Source organism: Camelus bactrianus, chromosome 10 (genome assembly GCF_048773025.1).
Source record: "Camelus bactrianus isolate YW-2024 breed Bactrian camel chromosome 10, ASM4877302v1, whole genome shotgun sequence".
In the NCBI taxonomy this organism is placed as follows: domain Eukaryota; kingdom Metazoa; phylum Chordata; class Mammalia; order Artiodactyla; family Camelidae; genus Camelus; species Camelus bactrianus.
In genome coordinates this window covers 38108639-38132769 of record NC_133548.1, presented here as the reverse complement: position 1 = coordinate 38132769, position 24131 = coordinate 38108639, and the positions used below count along the sequence as shown (strand labels likewise).

The following is a 24131-nucleotide window of genomic DNA, read 5'->3' as shown; positions in this document are numbered from 1 at the left end:
CCAACAAAAGGGAACATGTTTTAGAGCCTCACATAAGTCTTTAAATGATGTTATTAAAAAACTTTTAACATTCAAATTTTGTTTCTTCATCATAAATATAATTACTCATACAAATATAATTAACTATAACACTCATGGCTCTTATTCTAGTTTATAAAAGAGGAGAGAAATACTCCAATAAGATACACACATACAGACCCATATGTAAACCAGGACAGAATTTGCTCAGTTACAAATGCCTGAGAAATATTACCATACTAATTACTGTAAAGGTCATAGTCGTAGCTACTGCTTTACTTTCTTTGGTAGTTGAGTCTAAAGTGCTGTCGTCGTCTGACGGATTTGCCTTATGTCACTGGTTCTTTTTTGTCTGCCATCCGTATTTAGTCTTTCCTAGTTCTCTTCCTTCCTTCCAGTAGTTCTGTGCTTCTGTCAGAGATGATATAATTTTCTGCAGCTTTTTTGTTTGTAGATAGATTTATTTTATCTTAGAAGAATTTTTTTTTTTATTTCAGTGCATTTGTAGATATCTTTACATTTTCTGACTTCTGTAGTTTCTTTTGACAAATCAGCCATGAGTCTTATTTCTCCTTAAAAGTATGATGTCCCTTTTCTCTTTGCTACTGATTTTTAGCATTTTGACTGTGATGTACTCAGACGATATTCTTTGTATTCATCCTGCTCGGAGTTTGGTGAACTTCTTGAATGTACTGATTAGTATCTTTTATTGGTTTCTATCATGCTCTTCAGAATTCTTGCAGTCTTCACCCACTGCCCAATTCCAAAGCTACTTCCACATCTTCAGTTATTTGTTACAGTAACACCCCACTTCCAGGTACCAAAATCTGTGTTAGTTCCCTATTGCTGCTGTAACAAATTACCACAGACTTAGTGGCTTAAAACAATACAGATTTATTAACTTATAGTTCTGGAACCGTAAGTCTGAAACAGGTTCAACTGGGCTAAAATCCAGGTGTCAACAGGGTTGTTTTCTTCCTAGTCTCTAATGGAGAATCTGTTTCCTTACCCCTCCAGCTTCTACAAGCCACTTACATTCCATTGTTCATGGCCCCTTCTTCAAAGACAGTAGCATAGCATCTTCACGTCTGTCTCTGACCCTGACCTTTTCATCCTTCAAACGAATTAGCAAAAAGTGGTCCAGCTACAACCGTGGCTTTCTGTCCAGAGTACCTGTTCCTGACAGTGAAATCTCTTACTTTAATATCTTTTGTAGTCTGGACAGATTGAGAATTTCCCAAATATCAATTTCTGACTCTTTTTTGCTTAAGAGTTCTCCCTCAGTCTATCACTTTCCTCCTGCATGTTTACTACAAACAGTAAGAGATCAGGCTATATCTTCCAGCAGTTTTCAAAGTGTCTTTGGCAGACTGAGTTCCTCTGGGGGACTTATGGAAGATCAATACAAGAGAATCAGTGTAAATTCTTGGATTTTGAGACAATGCCAGTCCTTCCTCAGATAACTGTTCTCCATTGTGTAAACAGCTGTTAGATTATTACTGGGCTCTGACAGATTTTGAATATTTGGCCATGTGCACTAGGTTGCCACATGACCTGTCTATCATGAACTTGTGCCCTCTGACCCTCCAGTTTGTAAACTTGGCATGTACATTAGTACTCAATTATCAAGAGGAGGTATAAATACAAGATTAGCTTTGAGCTACTCCTGAAGGCACTCAAGACTCAAAATATGAACTCAGATTCCTGTGACCCCTGTTGCTAATACATTGGCGCTCCTCCTCAATACACATGGCTCCACGGGGAATCTCCTATGACCAGCTGTCTGAAAGAGAAAAGACCTGGTTTACAGATGGTCTTATTCCATATGCCAGTACCTCCTGAAAGTGGATGACTGCCGCCTTAGAGGCTCATTCAAAGGTGTCCTTTGAAGGTTAATAGGGGAAGGTAAATCCTACCAGTAGGCAGAACACCAAGCAGTGAATCCGCTTGTTTATTGGTCTTGAAAGAGATGACCAGGGGAAAGTATCTGCATTGATATATGGCCGGTGGGTAATAGCTTGCTTGGATACTTAGGGTTTTAGAAGGAAGATTAGAAAATTGGTGACAAGGAATTCTGAGACTTGTGGCTAGCCTTCCCAGAGTGGAGCATATTTGTTTCCCATGTGAATGTTTACTGTGATGATTAATTTTATGTGTCAACTTGGTTGGGCCACGGTGTTCAGATATTTGGTCAAACATTATTTTGGATGTTTCTATGAGGCTGTATTTTATGAGGTTAACGTTTAAATCAGAGGATTTTGAGTGAAGCAGACTGTGCTCCATAATGTGGGGAGGCCTCATCAGTTGAAGGCTTTAATAGAACAGAGGCTGACTTCCCCAGCAAGAAGGAACTCCGCCTGCAGACAGCCTTCATACTTGAACTGCAACACAGGCTCTTACCTAGGTCTTCAGCTTGCTAGCCTGTCCTGCAGATTCTGGACTTGCCAGCCTCCATGTATACATTAGCCAATTCCTTAAAATAAATCAATCTCTCTCTGTCTCTCTCTGTCTCTCTCTCTGTCTCTCTCTCTGTCTCTCTCTCTCTCACACACACACACACAGACAATTGGTTCTGTTTCTCTGTAGAACCCTGTCTAATATACTTACCAAAGGGCATTCACTGCAAAGGAGGCACTCAGTAATCAAGTAGTCAAAATGAGCCCGTCTCTTGATATCAGTCTTTTTCCTTAGCTACTCCAGTTCTCATTCAATGGGCTTATCAACACAGTAGTCAAGATGGCAAGCATGGAAATTATGTATGAGTTCAACAACATGGACTTCTCACTGAAGCTGACCTAGCTCTGGCTTCTGTTGAGCGCCCAGCTTGCCAACAGGAGAGAGCAGAAGTGAGCCCTTGATATAGTACCATTCCCTGGGGGAACATCCAGCCATCTATCTGATAGTGGGTTGATTATATTGTATCTCTCATTTTATGGAAGAGATAGCTTTTGTTCTTATTCTGGATATGGATTTACTTTTACTGTCTACGGTGCTTCACCATCACCACCTATGAACATAACTGAATGCCTTATTCATCATTGGGTTATTACATACAGTATTGCATTATCAAGGAACTTATTTTGCCTCCAAAAATTGTTGCAGTGGGCTTATGTCCACAGAATTTACTGATCTTTTCATGAACCTTATCATCCCACAGCTGGCCTGAGAGGATGATGAAATGACATACTGAGACTCAGTTGGAGTACCTGTTAGGGGAAAACACTGTGAGGCTAAGGTGCTGTCCCACAAAGTGTGGTTTATCTTCTGAACCAGTGACCCAATATATGGTATCACTTCTGCTATCCCAGAATACTCAAATCTGTGAACCAAAGAGTAGGATTAGGAGGATTTTTTCTGTTACCTCAAAGAGTCCACTTAGAAAATATTTTTGCTTGCCTCTCACCTAGACAAACAAACAGAAAATTGGCTTACACATAATTAGTTCCCAAAGGAAAAAAGCTTCCAACAAGGGGACACATAGAAGGGAAACTAGGAATTGAGATTAACATCTGGCCACTTTGTGCCTTTGAACCAACAGACAAAGGAGGAGGATTCTGTACAAGGTCCAGGTGATTGATCCAGTCTGATCCTTATTATCAAGAAAAAAATAGGTTTCCTATTACTCATGGGAGGATGTTATGTCAGGAACCCAGGGGATCCTCTGGCCTTTTTGGTAGTCCCATGTCTAGTAACAAAAGATAATGGAAAACAATCCAGTGCCATCAGGGTCACTAATAGTATAGACCCTTGAAAGTATGGGTCATCACACTAGGCAAAAAACCATAGTCAGCAGAGAGGCTGGCTGAGGACAAGGGGAACCAGGACTGGGTGGTAGAATAAGAAGGTGATAAATTCCAAATACAGCTATTGACCAGTCACAGAAATGGAAGTCCATAATAGCCATATGTATTTTCCTCGTTACTTTGGTATGTATTTATTTTATATATTAAGCAATTTTTTTCATCCTCTTCTCACTTTCTTATCAGCCAATATACAGTTGATGGAAATTTGGGTTCTTTCTGCTTTTGGGCTGTTGTGACTAATGCTTCCATGAATATTTGTCTACCAGTTTTTGTGTGGGGATTTGTTTTCACTTCTCTTGGCCATATACCTAGTTTTGTGGAATTGCTGGGTCATACGGTGACTTTGTGGTAAATATTTTGAGGAACTGCCAAACTATTTTCCAAAGTGACTGCATTATTTTACATTCCTATGTACACTGTATGAAATTTCCAATTTCTTGCTATTTCTTGTTACTATCTTTTTGATAGCCATCCTAGTAGGTAAAAAGTGTTTTTTTTTTTAAATTTGCATTTCCTTAATATATAATGTTGAGCATCTTTTCATGTGGTTATGGGCCACTTGTATATCATCTTTGGAGAAATGTCTGTTCATGTCCTTTGTCCATTTTAAAATGTGTCTTTTTATAATTGGTCATTTGTCTTTTTATTATTGAGTTGTAGAAGTTCTTTATATATTCTGGATATAAGTGCCTTATCAGATTTATGATTTGCAGCTATTTTCTCACATTGAGATGTCTTTTCACTTTTTTAATAGTGTCTTTCAAAGCACAAAAGGTTTTAATTTTGATGAAGCTTAATTTATCTGATTTTTTTTCTTTCATTGCTCATGGTTTTGATGTCATATCTAAGAAGGGTTTGTGCAACTCAAGGTAATGAAGATTTACTATGTTTTCTTTTAGGAGTTTCAAAGTTATAGCTAGCTAGAAAGTTTAAGCCTAGGATCCATTGGAACTTATTCGGGGGGATGAAGGAAGAGGTCCAACATTCTTTTAGCATGTAGGTATCTAGTTGTCCCAGCAGCATTTTTTGAAAAAAGTTCTTTATATATTCTATACATAGTTGTCTCTTAAATATTACTAAATCAGAGTTTCTACCTTATAAGATGTGAGCATTAAATGAAATAACATGTATGAAAGTGTCTAGCATCATGCAGGGTAGTTGGCTCTCAACAAGGTCTTGGCATTCTTGTCCAAAATCAATTGGCCAGAAATATGATTTACTTCAGGACTCTGAATTCTATTCTATTGATCTGTCTATCCTTAGGCCAATACCACACTGTCTTCATTACTAAAGCTTTGTAGTAAGCCTCGAAATTGGGCAGTGAGTCCTCCAACTTCGTTCTTCCTTTTCAGAATTGTTTTGGCTAATCTGAATCTCTTGTATTTCCATATGAATTTTAGGATCGGCTTGTATATCTCTGCCAAAAAAAGCCAGCTGAGGTTTTGATACGGATTGTGTTGAACTATAAATCATTTTGGGGAGTATTGCCATCTTAACAATATTAAGTCTTCTGAACCATGAATGTGTGTATTTTTCCACTTAAGTCTTCTTTAGGTTTCAGAATATTGGTTTTTATTCTTGAGTTTAAAAGGAAGTCTTTTGCTATTTTTTATATATATACATATTTTAATTTTAGAGGGACTATGAAATGCATATAATGCAGGGGAAAAACTGAAGTTATTGACTCTGATATTGATAATTACAATCTTACTAGAAATGTGAATAAATATATCTTTATCCATATGTTTCACTCTTATTTTTACTTTTTATAATTGTTTTAAGAAGTAGATTTAGTGTGAGTGATTCTAAAACTCAATTTAGGTATAAAATTATAAATAGCATGAAAATAATTAGGTATCTTTGTAATTATCACTAGTGTGTATTAAAGTCATTATGTTAAAAAATTCTTGTGAAGATATTACTGAGTGAACTAAATTATCATAAAATCGCTTTGGACTTTGACAAGTGAGGACATTATTCTAAGTTTCCACTGGTGAACACAACCAATGAAATTTTCTATCTTTCTAATATCTTCCTGGTTTCATTTGCTGTCTACTCAATATAGTTTATTATTTCCTTCTTATACTTTAAGATCTCTTTAGCAGAAACAATTGAGTGACCATCTAAATAAAGCCACCAAATTATAAAAAAGGAGGAAACAAACAGTAAGATATGAAGGACACCAAAAGCACAGTGCTGATAGTGAAAATGCTGTTTCTAACTTCAAGATAAAAAGAGTTATACTGACTGAGTCATTCCTCAGCTTTCCATGCCTTTTCAGTTTTCAGTTTTCAGTTTTTCTTTTCCTTATTTTATAAGAGACTTCATGGAAGGAAAAAGAAGGGGAAGAAGGGTTGTAGTCAGGATTACAAATGAAATGTACCTAGATAAGATTTGAGAAGTATGTATTTGAGAAGCTTAGTTTGTTAATGTATTCAACTCCTAAATCTCTATACTGTTTTCATGAAATTTTATTCTCTGGATTGTTGTTTAAAGGTTAGATATAATGGCCAGGGTCACAGGAAAAATTAAATGATTAGAAAATCAGAGGTTTTTAAAAAGTATCATTAGCCTCAGTAGGACAGCATCATGGAAAGTGAGTGACTTCGGGGTCTTGTTTAATACTCTCTCTCTCTCAGCATGTATGTTGGAAATAGCATACTGTTTTAAATCCATGTTTATAGAGTTTATTTCTCAGTTAAGTCAACAAATAAGGTAATCAATCATATTGACTACAGGACCCTCCTCCTCAGCCTCATTGTGAGGAAGTTATATGTAATCCTGGTTTATTTTGCTTGTCCCTCAGATTCTAACGGTAGAATTAACCCTGGGCGAATTGCTTACATTTCTTCGAGGAGCTGCTCTATTCCAGATGAGAGCTATGGTTGCCTATCTTCAAACATTCCTGCGTTGGAATTGATGGCTCTATATGTGGCAGCTGCCATGCATGATTACGATCACCCAGGGCGGACGAATGCGTTTCTAGTGGCTACAAATGCCCCTCAGGTAGGAAATAACTTCTTCAGAAAGTTTTAAGGGTGATTCTCAAATTTTACAGCCATGCTGTATTTCCCTTTGTTGAGTCACTTGGCCTTTAGGTACATGGATAATAACCATGACATTGATACCATATATGCTAAAGAGTTAGAGAAAAATCATCTCCTTCAACAAGAAAATAAATAACCTGTTCCTGAAAGAGTAACTTGCTGTTTATGAAATTCTGGAGTCCATGCTGTTAGAATCTTTGCCTTTGATCAAACTGATAAGACTTTGACTAGTGGTAAGACTTTTCCTTCTGGTAAGATCCTTCGTATGGCTAAAAACTATAATGATTGAGGACTATTGTTATTTTTGTTGTTGTCCTCCTCTTTTTTCCCGTAAGATATACTATGATATGCAGACTCTTAAGTCTCTTAGCTCTGCAAATATTCATATGTATATATATAAAATCTTCTAGTACCACATTATTTTTGTATCCAGTACAGCTGATAAGGTGCAAGATTCCTTTAGGGTTACCATTTGCATAAGAAGTAGGAGTTCCCAGCAAATGGATACTCTTAAATATAATGGCTTTAAACATTAGGACTTGGAACTAAATACAGTCAGCCCTCCATATCCAGGGATTCTGCCTCCATGAATTCAACGAATTGTGGATCAAAAGTATTTGAAAATAAAAAAATTCCAGAAATCTCCAAACAGCAAAACTTGAATTTGCTGCACACCACAACTATTTATGTTGTATTAGGTCTTATAGGTAATCTAGAGAAGATTTAAGAATACAAAGGATGTGCATAGGTTATATGAAAATACCAGGCCATTTTATGTAAGGGATTTGAGCATCTGTAGGGGTCCCAGAACCAATTCCCTGCAGATACCTAGGGATGTCCATACTTGGTTTTAGTTAGAATTTAGTGTGGTTGTGGGTGTTTGTTTGGGCTGGTGATTCCTGAAGTGTCAGCTTTGTATTTCTGCCTGCCTGCCTTAACAAAAAGTAAGTTGTCAACGACTGTTTGCTGAATTCATCTTACTTCCTCGCTTTGTTGTTCTATGTTCAAACCTCAGTTCTGGTTCTTTCATCTTTTATAGCCATTCTCTGTGTTCCTCTTCTCATTTCTTCCCTTTCACACACTCCCACTATTTAAAATATAGCCGGTAGATTCTCTAGCCAGAATAAAAACAAGATTCAGAGAGAGGATGAAAAGTGCTATGTGATTCATTTTCTCCAATTAGATTCATTGGAGAAGTATTCATATTCATAGCCCATGATTTCCACAGGTAACTTTTAAACAAATTTCAATCTAGATACTATTTTTCCACTTTCTAAGAATTGCTTTGGAAGAAATTACCCACTAACAAGTGCACATCTCCTCAGTTGCAGTATCATTCGGCAAGAATCACATACCCATTTCCTCTAGCCTAGCATTTCATAATCTTTGAAAATCCAAGTCCTGTGGCAAGTCCCAGACCTGGGTAGTAGTTGCATAGTGGAAAAAACACTGGTCTTGGGATCAAGAGTTTGATTTCTGGTTACTGAATATTAGCTGTGTGACATTAGGCAAGTAACCCTTATCTTTCTGAACTTCAGAATATATACCTGATATGACTAAGCGGAAAAAGAGGTAACATTTGGAAAGTTTTCTGCTGAATCAGTTATCATTTAGACAAAAATTATTTACTATTCTATCCCAACCTCTGCTTTCATTCTCTTTTATTAGTTTGAGTATAGGTGAGTCATACTTGTTTATTACTTCTTGGTCAAGGATATTACAAGTGAGTGAATTCTAGTGTTATTTGTCTTGCTTGCATGCAGATAATTTAAAACAATGACACATGAATATAACTTATATAAGTTATATACTCAAAACTGTTGTCCTGATCAAATTACAAATGTGAAGTCTGGACATACCCAGTAACCATGTTTACTTCTAACTTCTCATTGTTAAGGACTGCCAGGAAATGAAGCAATGGGAAGGGAAGGGATGGAAAGAAAACTGATCAGAGATCAGCTGTGAAAAAGTATCATCTTCTACCCAGTCTCCTTGCTTACTTTCTGCTCCCCATCAGTTTGGTTTCAACACAAAGCAGCCAGAGTGGCCCAGTTTGAATGTGCATTATTTTACTCTGTGTTCCGAGTCCTCACTCTTAGTAAAAGACAGTCAGTACAGTGGCTCAGAGGCCCTACAAGATTGAGCTTCCATTAATTCTCCTTTTTTTAAATTCACTCAGGTCTAGCCCTGCTGGCCTCCTTGCTATTTCCTTCTATGTTCTGGGCACACTTCTGTTTGGAGAACCTGGGCACTTCCTGTTCTCCCTCCCCAGAGTGCTCTTTCCCCAGACATCTATAGAACTCACTTTGTCACCTCTTTCCAGCTAAAATTTCAAAAGCCCCTCCCTGGCATTCCTTCTCTGCTTCATTTTTTCCATAGCAGTGATCATTTAGCATACTGTGTCTTTTGCTTGTGTATTCTGTTGTCCACATGCCTCTCCTTGGTGGAATGTAAGTTTCCATGAGGCCAGGCAGGGGTTTTTATCTCTCTTATTCTCTAATACCTAGAATGGTGCCTAGCCCACAAAAGGCATTCAGTAAATACTTGCTGAATGTTGAAGGATGTCTTATTTCTTTGCTCTGCAGGACTGCCAAACTTGTGTGAAATATTCTGTTCTTCCCAGAGTGATGAAATTCATGAGTCCTTCTTCAGCGCCTGTGAGATAAGGACTCCTGTGAAAGCCTGAGGCTTAACCTGTTTATTATGTAACAAAGCAGGCTCTCCCATGTTGGGATGCTCAATAGGACTAATCAGGCCACAATTAGTGAAAGATACTATTACTCCTCCAGTGTATGATGAAAAGCTTAGCAGTGTAGAACACCACCAACTGGATCAAGCATTCTGCATTCTCGTGGTAAGGGAAGTGTGCGGGAAGACTTAGGAGGGTTATTTTTAATCCTTGCCATGAAAGGTAAAACATTTAGTAGGTTTATCCTGGAGGGATGTCAGTATTAAAATTCTAAGAGATTTCTGAGCTACTTCCAAATGAAAGGTTGGTGAAAGATGGAGATTAGTGCCTGAGATATTATAGTTTGTAGAATATTTTGATTTGGGGTAAAAGGAAACAAAACCTTTTTAAGCTGAGAATTGTAGATCTGAGATAGTCATAGATGTTTGTCTGCCCAAATACGGATCAAGACGGTGACTGAACCTGTGCATTTGTCTCCCCTTCCTGCTGACTGAAATAATAGTAAGGGATGAAGGTCATTACAACAGAGAGGAGTAGGTGGGAGGGTATTATCACCAGTAGATTAAAGAATTTCATACTGTTTCTGGAAAATGGAAAACATATAGGCAAATATTAAGAGATTAAAGTAGACTAGAAGGGAGCTGCAGCCTAGGTGGAACCCTAGAGACTTGATGTCATTTACCCGTGTCTGCTCTACGACACACACATCCCCCATGTAACACACCACACACCTTTAAGCAAAGTCACTGCAACTCTCATTTACCGCCAGGCAGAATACACATCTGTTAGATACCGAAGGAAGTGCCCAGGAGAGATTTAGTATACCAGGATAAGTCTTTCTCATTTTGGAAATCAGACTGGTAATTCTAAAGCAAAACCTGCTAGGTAAACAAGCCCCATCCACATTACAGAGTTCCTGCTCATCCTTCCCAACTAAAGAGACTCAGCAACGAAACATTCACAAGGGCATTGGATGCATGCTGTGGGACAGGCACTATTCCAGGTATTATTATTGAACAAAACAGGCACCCCCAAAAATTCTGACCCCCATAGAACTCACATTCCAGTATAGCAGGAAAAACGATAAACAGATGTTTGTCTAAGTGACAGAGATGATAGGAAAGACATAAGTGCTAGGAAAGAAGTAAAATGGGGGAGGAGACAGGAAGGGCTGGCATAGACAGATTATTTTCAAGTCAGAGCTCTGTATCCAGCTAAGCTACAGCTGAGTGTTAAGAACAAACTAAAGAGGTCTCAGATACATAAAGATTTTTTTAAAAATCATGTCGCATCCATCCTGAGAAAGTTACATAAAAATGTGTTTAAGCAAAATAAGAGTGATAACTAAGACAAAGGGTCTTTAAAAAATACGGGATTACTAAATTTTAAAACCCAGAACTTGAGGGTAAAGGAATCCCCCAGTGACAGCTGTTCATGAAGACTTTTCTTTAAAGACGAGGGCTTAAAAAAAATTAGCTGTGTTGTTTTCTGCAGTACCTGATTTGTTTACTACCTCTGTTGGACTTTTTAAAAAATTAGGAATATTATTTTTTTAATGAAAATGATCTTTCTTAATCCAGGATTTCTCACTTCAGAAATTAAGGTACCTTCTTTACTCTTATGACTGTGACCTAGAGATTTTTTAATGTTTCCTCCTGTTTCTTTTGTTTCAAAAGGAGATGTGTTCAGATTTGTCATACTCTTCCTGTTTAAGTCTGCATTTCATGTCTGAGGGGTTTTTCTTTTTGCTCACTCATTGAAAAGTGTTTACTATTTGTTAAGATTAATTCTGTCAGTTTGTGTTAAACCTCTTTTCAAGTCTTTCTGACTCAGAGGGTAAAAAAGTTTATGATCAACTAGTTTGCTTTGCCATGTTAGAGATGTGTTTGCCTGTGAGATAAGGAAGGGATCCATAGCTAGAGAAAATTAAATAGCAAGATTCTTCAGCAAAAAGTGAAAGGATGTTAGTCACTGCAGCTCTAAATTGGGGGTTAACTGTCTTTCTTCTCTAGTTGTCATGGTGCCCTCAGTAAAAGCCAGCTGAGGCCTCATTATCTGTTTTGCCTGGAAAGCTTTCCTCGCCGTTTAAGCTTGGCTTGTTGCTCTGTGTGCCCCCATCCAGTATTCTTCCTAAAGGAGAATTGTGATTTACCTCCTCCTTACTGCTCCTTAATTCTTTCTTGCCATGAGGTGATGAGTTCTGGGGGTCCAGCCGGCAATTCCTTACACTTATTCTCTGGGTGGGTTTTTTCCCTTCTTTTCTTATGCAATAACTAAGGTGGGCTTTCCAGCATGGTGATTATATCTAACTTCTAATATTGATTCAGATTTTTTTTGCCCCCATTTTATATTTCTTTGATAATTTCAAAGGTTAAATAGGAATTTTTTTTTTCAGCGGAGGTTCTGAGGATAGAACCCAGGACCTTGTGCATGTTAAGCACTTGCTCTACCACTAAGACATTACCCTCCCCCAGGAATTTTAAACTAATTTCTTTTGCTGATCTCGCTAGCTGAGAGTTTAAGTCAGCTAGCTTTATAGGGCACTCATTATACATTGTGCTTTATTGAGCCAGGAGTTTGATTACTTCTTCCTGAAGTAGCTTATCAGTCTTCATCAGATTTAAGCGTGAATTAGTTAAACCAGTATTAAACGTAAGTTGACCCCTTAGGAAGTCTTTGAAGTTTAAGGTGTACAATGTTTTAATTGATACATATAGTATAATGTGGTTACTACCATAGTGATAGCTTACACCTCCATCACATCACATAATTATCTTTTTCCTATGTGTGGTAAGAACATTTAAGATCTAGTCTCTTAGCAACTTCCAAGTATATAATACATTATTGTTAATTATAATCACAGTGTATATTATATCCCCAGACCTTGTTCATTTTCTGACTGCAAGTTTGCACTTAGTCCAACATTTCCCCGGTTCCCCCACCCCCACAGCCCCGGTAACCACTTAGTTCCACCTACGCATATAAGTGATGTCACACAGCATTTGTATTTCTCTGACTTACCTCACTTAGCATAATGCTCTCAAGATCCATCCATGTCTACCAAATGGCAAGACTTCCTTCTTTCTCATGACTAAAAAATATTCCATTGTGTGTGTGTGTCTCTCTCTCTATATATATATATCTTCATCTGTTTACTTGTCTATTCATCCATTGATGGACATAGATTGTTTCCAGCCTTTGTATGGCCCTCTGCAAAGTTTAAATTATATCACTGCTTAGATAGAATCAAATGATGTAAAAACACAATCAAATGGTAAGTGTCTATGTTTAAATCTAGACAATAGGTAATTTTCACAAGTATGTAAAGTGATTTAATTAGGCTCAGAATATGCATCTTAACTGAGATTGCACTATAGTTTTTATCTGTTCTTTTCCACTAGACAGGAAGCTCTGAAAATAAGGACAGGGTTGTCGTTTTTATCCTCAGTCTTTAGCACCGGCTATGAGAGTTCTTTTAGTAATTACTATGCTTATTCAATAATTTTAAAAGTTGCTTACTTGTTAGAGGTGGAAGAAGCTTTAAAAATTCTATAATCTTTAATAATTCAATAATACAGGTTTTTAAAATCTGTATTCCCAAATCCTAGACTACTGAGCAGGTACCTCAGGGTCTTCCACTGGAGTGGAGAAAAAGTGAATAGATCTACACCACTTGAACCAGAGGATTTGTGCTTCTACCTGTTTGATAGGTCTGTCTGACTCCCAAGCACTGAGTCAGGGTTGGAAGTACAGATGTGCCCTTCTCATACATGTGGGTCTCGTTCACCTTCCATCAGCGCCAGCGTTCATTCCATGCTGGCTAAAGAACAGTAAGGTATCCTTAAACCGGCTCTCTATCCCTAATGACTTTATTAAAAGAAGATTCATCTGAGAAGAGTTACTGATTTAGTGGAGAAGACCTCAAATATCAACTTTACGTCTCTTGGTAGGCAGCGTGGTATCTGCAAAAAAGATAAAATTTAGAGACAAATTACCCTTTCGCTTACTAGCTGTGTATGCTGGAAAGATGTACCTTATCCTCTTTTGCACATCAGTCTACTTGTTTACAAAATTGTATCAACTCTTCTTCACAGGTATTAAAATGCCTGGCATGTAGTAGGTACTTATTGTATCCTTCCAACCTGATCCTAACTCATAACTTTATTATTAAAGTTCAGTATCTTTGAGATGCCTGCCTCATTTTTCTTGTTCCTTTTTAGGCAGTTTTGTACAACGACAGATCTGTTCTGGAAAATCATCATGCTGCATCAGCCTGGCATCTGTATCTTTCTTGCCCAGAATACAACTTCCTTCTTAATCTTGATCACGTGGAATTCAAGCGCTTTCGTTTTTTAGTCATTGAAGCAATCCTTGCCACAGATCTTAAAAAGCATTTTGATTTCCTTGCTGAATTCAATGCCAAGGTTTGTTATGCAAATTAATTCCTGGTTTCAAGAGTGGAAATCATTGTCTGCATTACTGTATTACAGTTATTACAGTAAATATTACAGCATTTTAATGTTAAATTAGAATACCACTCATAAAGTTGTGATAAATCTAATGTAAGACAATATATATGCCAAGATTTAAAAAAATAAAACATTATTATAACATGTCCAAAACTACAATTACTTGCTACATTTCCTTTCTGATACACTTATATTGTGACTCTTTCACACAATGACCAACTAATTATGTCAACTGAAGCTTTTAGAGGCAGAATTGAGAATGCTGTGCACACTGCCGAGTGAGGCATTTTATGAAGTTGAAGATGTGTTTCTAAGAAGCCAGTTATGCCTACTTTGTGGCACCTGTTAGCGTTCTTTATGTTATTAAGTGTTTAGCTGGCTGGTAGCATTGGAGAAGTACTTGACAATAATGCACTCACTGAACTACTGTTTATTGGGATTGCCCACTGCCTGCAATCATTGTGCTCAAGAAGAATAAGGAATGAACAGGTCAAAGTTTCTGCCCTCAGTGAACTCACATTCACCATGGAATTGAGAATCATTGCCCTCATGTGATGGTGGTACTAATGGGAGTGTGTTTTATGCCTCAGACATTGGGGGAAAAAGAGTTGAGAACCATTGTTTTGGTTCCTCAGGGAAGGATGTCCCATCTTTTACAGGCAGGAAGCTGCTGTTTTCTTGGTGACATTTGTGTCCTAAAGGAAGGTGTACCTTCAGGGTAGAGGAATGGGTATCAAAGGAGTACTAGATTTGACTCACTGGAAGGAGACTTATATGTTGCATTTTATCAATATTACAACAGCTTAAAAAAATTAGCAAGAAACCAGTATGCCCTTAAAATTATTTCATAGTTATACAGCTCTATTTTATTTTTACTTAATAAAAGTTTAAGTGCGTAAGTCAGAATAAATAAAAGTTTTTACAAGTGAAAGATTAGCCCAAAGCTTTTGAATCTCTGTTCCTCAGAGACTTCTATTCTGTAGCCTCAAGAAAATGCCATATGAGTGGGACTCTAGATTACACCGTTTCAGTCTAAAGAGCCTTTCTTTTTAACTATTTTCTATAGTGGTGGTCTACATAAAATTACCTTTGACCAGAGGGTTGGTTGCCAAAAAATCTACCATCGCAATAAAGTTCCAAAGCCACTGATCTGGCCCATTCACTCTATCTGTTACAGGAGGAAATTTGAGTTCTTCAAAGGCATAGTGACTTGCCTGATAATTAACATTTAAATAACAATGTTAGCATTTACTATGAACCATACATTTTTCATTTGTTAATCGTGGAAATTTGGCTAGATTGATATTACTTTTCCTATTTTTATAGATGAAGAAAGATTGACTCAGGGAGCTTAAGTAGTATTTCCAGTGTTAGAATCATTTACTAATTCATTGAGTCAGGATTTAAAATCATAGAGACCAGCTTCTAAGACTTGTGTTCTTTCAACTGTATCATGTTGCCTTTTATAGATAAAGCAAACTTCTTAAGTGTTCCTTTTTGAGGTAGAAATCGTTACAATTCTTAAATGATTTGTTTTTGTGTATATGTATATATATATACACACATACTTATATATTTTATATGATGCACTTTATATATTAATATATTTGTGTATATTATATATTAATATATATCTAATATATGTATAATATGCACATATATTAATAACATTATATATGTATAATATATAATATACATAAATTACAGTTTTCTATGGTAATCACAAATATAGGAACCTATGTTTTGTTTTGTTATGCTTTTACAGTGCCCCACTTCCTTTGACAAAATTATGACACTTCAAAGGGAAATTTAACCCACAGATACATGTTATGATACAAACCAATTAAAAGAAACATTTACTGAAATTCCTTCCTGTCATTTGGACAGGAAACAGTTTTAAGATCATTTGGTTAAAAGAAAACACACAAACGAAAACACAACAAAACTCCTGTGCCCTCAGCACCTAACATAATTTTCTTTTTCCAAACTAGGCCAATGATGTAAATAGTAATGGTATAGAATGGAGTAATGAAAATGATCGCCTCTTAGTATGCCAGGTGTGCATCAAACTGGCGGATATAAATGGTCCAGCAAAAGTTCGAGACTTGCATTTGAAATGGACAGAAGGAATTGTCAATGAATTTTATGAGCAGGTAAGTAGAAACATGAGATTGGTGGGATTTTTAAAAGCAAGTCAATCTGAAGTCACTACTCTTTGGGATTTGGATAACTACACTAAATGCTTGAAATCTGAGTTGCTTTGACCAAAAATGGTTAGAAATTGTTGCATTTGCTCTGGTCTTAGTATTTTCTCAGCTCTTTTGCCTTTGTTGCGTAAAAACTAGCTTATTGTCTATCCGAAGTAGGTTGAATATATTCAAGTCTAGTGCTGAGGACAGACCACGTTATGATTCTAAGGTCCCCTTGAACCCCGAGAGCCTATAACTAAGGATAATTTATTTCTAAAAGTTATTGAATTGATTCAGAGTATACTTAAACTTTTAAAATATCAACCCATTTTAAACTCTGCTATAGAAAGACTGCCTTAGAAACATCAACTGGGTAAAAGTCCTGGCAGCGGGTAAGAAATCAGAGCTAAAATCTTAGTGATAATCTTGGAATACTTTTTTCTGATACATTTGAACTAAATTATATATAATTGGGGTAATAAATGGTTATAAATATTTACCTAATTTGTGAATTGCAGTATATATACTAGGTTTGCATAGTCTCATCCTCATTCTCAAAGGTAACTGAATAGAACAAATAATCCTAAAATTTATATGGAATCACAAAAGACCCATAATTGCCAAAGAATTACTGAAGAAAAAGATGAAGCTGGAGGAATACCCTCCCCCAGACTTCAGACAACACTACAGAGCTACAGTAATCAAAAAAGCATATTATTGCTACAAAAACAGACATATAGATTAATGGAACAGAATAGAGAGCCCAGAAATACACACATAAACTTTTGGTCAATTAATCTTTGACAAAGGAGGCAAGAACATACAATGGAGTAAAGACAGTCTCTTCAGCAAATGGTGTTGGGAAAACTGGACAGCTGCATGTAAATTAATGAAGTTAGAACACTCCCTCACACAATATACAAAAATAAACTAATGGCTTAAAGACTTGAACATAAGACAAGACACTATAAACCTCTTTGGAGAAAACATATAGGCAAAACATTATCTGACATAAATCTCAGCAATGTTCTCCTAGGACAATCTACCCAGGCAATAGAAATAAAAGCAAAAATAAACAAATGGGACCTAATTAAACTTATCAGCTTTTGCACAGCAAAGGAAACCATAAGCAAAACAAAAAGATAACCTACAGAATGGGAGAAAATATTTGCAAAAGATGAGGCTGACAAGGGCTTAATTTCCAGAATATATAAACAGCTTATACAACTTAAGAAAAAAAAAAAACCAAACAACCCAATCCAAAAATGGGTGGAAAACCTAAATAAGCAATTCTCCAAGGAAGACATACAAATGGCCAATCGGCACATGAAAAAATGTTCAATATTCCTAATTATCAGAGAAATGCAAGTCAAACTACAATGAGGTTATCACCTCACACCAGTCAGAATGGCCATCATTCAAAAGTCCACAAATGATAAATGCTGAAGAGGGTGTGGAGAAAAGGGAACCCTCCTACACTGTCGGTGGGAATGTAGTTTGGTGCAGCCATTATGGAAAACAGTATGGAGATTCTTCAAAAGACTAAAAATAAACTTACCATATGATCCAGCAATCCCAGCCCTGGGCATGTATCCAGAGGGAACCTTAATTCAAAAAGATACATGCACCCCAATGTTCATAGCAGTGCTATTTATAATAGTCAAGACATGGAAGCAACCTAAATGTCTGTTGACAGATGACTGGATAAAGAAGCTGTGGTATATTTATACAATGGAATACTACTCAGCCATAAAAAATAACAAAACTTTGCGACATCCATTTGCAGCAACAAATGGATGGACCTGGAAATTGTCATTCTAAGTAAGTCAGACAGAGAAAGAAAAATACCATATGATATCACTTATATGTGGAATCTAAAAAAAAAAGACACACGAACATATTTATAAAACAGAAACAGACTCCCAGACATAGAAAACAAACTTATGGTTACCTGTAGGGGAGGGAGTGGGAAAGGATAAAGCGGGAGTTCGAGATTTGCAGACACTAATATATGTAAAATGGATAGGCAATAAGTACATACTGTACAGCACAGGGAACCATATTCAATGTCTTGTAGTAACTTATGGTGAAAAGGAATATGAAAATGAATGTTTGTATGTTCCTATATGACTGAAGCACTATGCTGTACACCAGAAACTGACACAACATTGTAAAATGACTATACTTCAATAAAAATATGAAAAAAAAAAAAAAAAGAAAACAAAAACAAAAAAGGTACCTGAAGCCTGCTTCTGGCTTCAGTTCATGTTCACCTAGGAATTTTATGCTAAGGAAATGCTGCCTTTATATTATCTGTACCAACAGAGGTAATAAGAAGGTGCTAGTATATACCAATTTTAGGAAACTCACTAATTCAGTGAAAGAGTATTAGAAAATTTCATTTAGACCCATTTTATAATACATTTTTAAAGTACAGAGAATTAATTCTTACCAAATAAACTTAGAAGCCATGCCTGAGGTTCGAATCCTGGCTGCTCTTTGTTAGCAGCAGTGTGACCTTGGGCAAGTTACTTAACCTCTCTGTGCCTCAATTTCCTCATTGAGAAAATAGGAATATTGATGGCAGCTCATAAGGATGCTGTGAGGATTAAATGAATTAATTTATGTAAAGTTCTTAGAACAGTTCCTGACACATAACTGCTCAATAAATAAGATCACTAAAAATATATTTCAGTTTCACCTAATCTTTCTAAGATTCATTATTCATATGTCAAATGGGAAAAATGTCATCTGACACCCTACCACACAGAGTTGTCATGAAGGTTAAATGTACCAATCTACGTGAAAAGTCTCAGTCCACCCTCTTCAAAATGATTAATTTCCTTCTCAATCTCATTATGCTATTGAACATCCTTCAGATATGGACAAAAATTTCTCACCTTGCCCAACGTTTTACCCTTTTATTATCATAAATGTGTAATCTTTGTACTTCTATAGCCATTTATGTGCCGTGGGCTTAGAAAAGCCAAGCTCCTATTTAAAAAAAAAAAGCCAAATCTACGAAACTGTTGAATCCTGTAACGGTTTTTTTTTTTAAACATTAATAATTCTCTTCTTCACAGAAGATAAAGTCACATAAGATTTTTAATCACAGGACAGTTTCTGGTTGTCTCCTCAGGGCTGTCTTGACTTAGCACAGACAGGCACTGCTTGCCTGCAGAATTTGTGCACCGGGGAAGTATTCACTCCCTACCAGTTCAGACACCAGGCACTAAAACGTTAACAGTGCCACTTGGGGACTGCTCAACATTTTATATAATACTGCTTTTCATCCTCACAGCAAATCTATAGATTATTACTCAACTATTACACGTGAATTGAGAATAGAGCTTGCCAAACACCACATGGGTGGTAGGTGGCAAAATCAGGTTTTGAAACCACATCTGTCTGAACTCCAGCTGTGCTCTCCAGAACCCTGGAGACCACAGTGGGAGGGTGTCCCTGGGCCCAGATCCTCACCCCAAGCACAGTAGCTCTACTTCTGTCTGTTTTTACATATTGAGTTTTCTGATTTAGATTCATTAAACGGTTCTACTGTTACAAAAAAAGGGGAAAGGCAAAGGGGGGGGGGGAGTTGAAAGGCATTTACATAACTCAACTCTGTACATTCAATGTAAAACTACAGCAATAAACCTTTTTCCATCATACAGTCTACCCCTAAGAGAAAGAGGCTCTATATTTAATTACAGAATCTTGGTAATTTATATAGAATTTATATATTCTATTAAAATATAATTTTTGTTTATTAGTAAATTTGCTGACGCATTTTAAAAGATGTATATTTTTCTTGTTACCTAAATATCAACCATACTTGTTGACTGGGAGTGTGAAACTAATGTCTAGTTTTGGATTTCTGAAATATTAGAGAAATTTTTACAGTTGGAATGACAGTAATCAGATTCATTGATACATCTTTGTAAAAATTTTGAGGTAGACTGTGCTTATTTAAAAAAACCTCAAGATAATTTTAACAGCAAAGCTCAACAGTTAAAGATGTACTTTTCTCTTTAATATGATCAGGGAGATGAAGAATCAAATCTTGGTTTGCCCATCAGTCCCTTCATGGATCGTTCTTCCCCTCAACTAGCAAAACTCCAAGAATCTTTTATCACCCACATAGTGGGTCCCCTGTGTCACTCCTATGATGCTGCTGGTTTGCTACCGGGTCAGTGGATAGAAGCAGAAGAGGACGATGAAACTGAAAGCTGCTATGAAGAAGATGGTGAAGAATTAGATACAGAGGATGAAGAAATTGAAGACAATCTAAATTCTAGTAAGAATACAGGGATGCTGTCATTTCTTTAATGTTATTAACTGCAAATGTCCACTTAATTGGGATTCGGATCTTTGTTTTTAAGATACAGATTCAGTAGTTATATCTTAAGTAACGACTGTCTAAACGTTAATATTGAATAGCCTCGTTTTGACTAACTACTGTTTGGGTGCCCTGCTAATGCTGCCACACAACAAGCATCCTTAGCTGAAGCAGCATCTCTGGAGGTGTTGGGCTCTCCCTGTGCACGCATGCTGGGGCTGCCACCAGAACTCAGTGTATGTGAGGTGACTGGGCCCTGGTGGCTAGTCCCCCCTTGCCTGACCCCTCCTCACACCACTCTCCTGTCTGTTAACATGCCCTTCATATAGACTTAGGAAATAGTTCAGCACAGCTGGGAGAAGTGGAAAACCACATATTCCCTGACTCTGAAAGGAAAACCAAGTTGTGTGGCATTATGGCTTTGAACTTCCAAACTGTAATGCATAGTTTTCTATATAAAGCAATGAGTATAAATGGAAAATGAAAAAGAAACATGTTATCTTTGTAACTATAAATGAAGTCAGTTATTTGCTTTTTAAAGTAGTATTTAAATTACATCTAGCTAATTATTTTTGTTTCCCAAGCATGCTATAAATCAGAACAGATAACTACAAAGAACTCCCTCCCACCCTACCTTGCATTCAGGATTAACATAGTGAAGAGTAATCTTATGCCATTACCACCTGATGTCATTTTGGGAGAGTTGACTGGCTTCTAAAAATTATTTATACTTACCAAAATTGTGATAATTGTGTTTAATACATTTTTTAAAACCTCTTAAAATGTTGGTTTTTACTTTGCATTATTATTTATCACTTGAAATCTCAGTCCCAGCCTCCCTTCTCCCCCAACTCCCACCTCACCCAGTCTTCCCTAATCCTCTTCTCTATTTTTATCTATAATAACATCATCTAACAACAAGCTTGTGTCTTGCTCCTTTGCTCGTCTAGGTCTTCCCACCAGAAACAGCGCTCCATAGTGCAGGGATATTTCAGTCTTCTTATAACTATAACCCCTAGCAGTTAGGTAAATGTCTGGAATACAGCAGGCACTCAGATACTTATTGAATGATTGGATCATATTGCTATGATTAGAATACATGTGTTTTAAATTTCACAGAACCACAAAGGAGGAAAGGCAGGCGGCGAATATTTTGTCAGCTAATGCACCACCTCACCGAAAACCACAAGATATGGAAGGAAATAATAGAGGAAGAAGAGAAATGTAAAGTGGATGGGACTAAACTGCAGGTGGAGAATTCTTCCTTACCTCAAGGAGATGAGATTCAGGTCATTGAAGAAGCAGATGAAGAGGAAGAGAGACAGCTGGAATAAAAGGGCGTAAGGCCCCAAGGGCTGCACCAGGTGGAGGAAGTCACTGCCTAGTGCTCACTGTGCTGACTCCAAAAGGACAGGACCGCTCCTCGGGGACAGGCCTTGACACTTTGAGAAGACCCTTGCTGTGCTGGCAGCGTCCCACTCTGGTGCACTTTCACCGCACGAACTGAAAACGTATCCACAGAGCTTGGCTTCAGACGACTTGTGTTGCCAAGCTCTTATTTAATGCCTTTACTGGTGTATAAATACTTTGTTGTAATACTGCTTTGCTGGCTAGAAGGCTCTTATTGTTCATGAGGGGGGAGCTATAACTAAAAACTCAAGTGACTTCAATTTCCAAAGTGGCCAAAACTTTTTTGCTTTCATGAAAACAGGATTCAAAACAAACAAAGAAACAGAAACAAAACAACACATACACCAAAAATAGGACTCATATTTCCAAATGTGTCTTTTATGTCTTGGGATATTTTAGGAAGGAAAAAAAAAATCTGTGCCTATCTGAAAAAGAAATCCAGTGTTGCCTTGAGGGGTCTGTTCAACGCAGTACAATGTTCAGTGCTGTTCTCCAGCTAGGTTTATCCATGAAGGACTGAGTAACCTTTGTTATATTTAACAAAATCCAGGTGCATCAATTTCTGATGCTTTTTACTGCTGTTACCTACCGTGTGTTCTTTCTGTTTGGGGTACTCAGGTTTGCTTTGGACGTCAGAAGTCTGAATTCCAGATTCATTGACTCTATATTCCATGGTTGAATTTTTAAAGGTGTTTAGTTTTAATGAAGGGATTTTATTCTTTAGTTAAAACTGTTCTTATTTTTACTCTTGCTCAGGATTAGTATTTTTAAACATTTAGTTTAATATTAACACAGCAGAACTTGTCAGAAGGAAAAAAAAAGTATCTTAATATTGATGTTTAACCGTCTATGAAATGAGCATTATTTTCTCTCTTCTTACATAAATTTGAGACTAATTAAAGCCAAGAAAAAGATGTGTATCTTTTGCCTTAATACAGAAGTTAAATGAAATTCATCACATCAGAGATAAAGAACATGTGAAATAGTGTGAGCTCTAAACGCCACATACATTGAATAATTGGAATATGTGCTTATCTTTAGGTCCATATCTTGGGTGTCATGTGTTTAGTTACTGTAAAACTAATGTTCATCTTTCTGTTCATTTCCGTCTGCCATGAGACTACGTGACAGAAATGACCTGTGACTACTCAATACTTCTAGAGCCAAACTGCAAGCTTAATTTTTGAGATAAAGTAAATTGTGGGAGTACTGATTTAATTTTTATATTAAAAAAATCTAAATATTTTAGTAAATCATTTTACACAAAAGCACATTAAGATAATTGCAAAGAAAATAGACCATGTTTATATACTTGTTGGGGACCAAATATAGCCTAGTTGTGGAAATTTTTTGAAGATAAAGAGAACAGCCAAAATAATAGCAAGACGGTAGACTAATATTTTTCATTATTTTTGGAAACCATATTATATTGGGTCCATGCACCTTTTGTTGACAGTGAAACCATTAATTTTCAAAGGTAATTCTTTTATTTAAAGTATGTCAGCAGGCAGTTTCTTACCTTCCTAGAATATTTAGCTTATCTAAAAGGTATCAATTAAAAATCTATGTTAGTGTTGAATGTCTTGATCCTGTATGGTATCGTAATATTTAATGACTCACTAAGCTTTATTTATTAGATACGTTGTGTGTTGAGTTCCTTCCTACTACTTTTGCTACCATTGCCACATCACTGTAAACTGGTCCTTCATTACTGAGTAATAAAATTTTAACTAATTTATTATTGAGTTTGCCCTTATAATGTATATATCCTGTGCTTCTGTTTCTCTAGAGTACATTTTACATATTTCTGCTATTGCAAAGTACATATATGTATAAATTCACACATGTGCATGTATGCATAATGAGACTCAAATTTCCTCACTTTCTATTTTATTAAAATTTTGTACTGGGCTGTTTAGTGTGTATTTTTATTTTCTCAAAAGAAGCATGTTTTTATTCTCTTAAAAATGCTATTACTGAAAACTCAATTTAAAGTAATTTAACCCTTTAATTATTTAACGTTTGTTAAATAATTGACATGTATTAAAATAACTCGAACACTAAAAAGTGTTCTTGGTGAAACTTAAAGTCATAAATTTTAAAAATGAATGTTAAGTATAAACAGCACTATTAGATGGACTCTCGCTTGAGAAATTATTACAAGCCATAT

The 24131-nt window shown here is 36.5% G+C and overlaps 1 protein-coding gene across 2 annotated transcripts in view; it reads left to right on the top strand.

The window, feature by feature from the left end:
* Positions 1–23873, top strand: part of PDE3B (phosphodiesterase 3B) — a 130127-nt gene extending 106254 nt beyond the window's left edge. For both annotated transcript variants that reach the window (XM_074372349.1, XM_010965040.3), the window contains exons 12-16: positions 6628–6827; positions 13778–13981; positions 16018–16179; positions 20257–20509; positions 21671–23873. In XM_074372349.1, coding sequence (XP_074228450.1) covers positions 6628–6827; positions 13778–13981; positions 16018–16179; positions 20257–20509; positions 21671–21885 — 1034 coding nt within the window. In that variant the 3' untranslated portion in view covers positions 21886–23873. The remainder of the gene's footprint in view (positions 1–6627; positions 6828–13777; positions 13982–16017; positions 16180–20256; positions 20510–21670) is intronic.
* Positions 23874–24131: the final 258 nt, after the last annotated feature.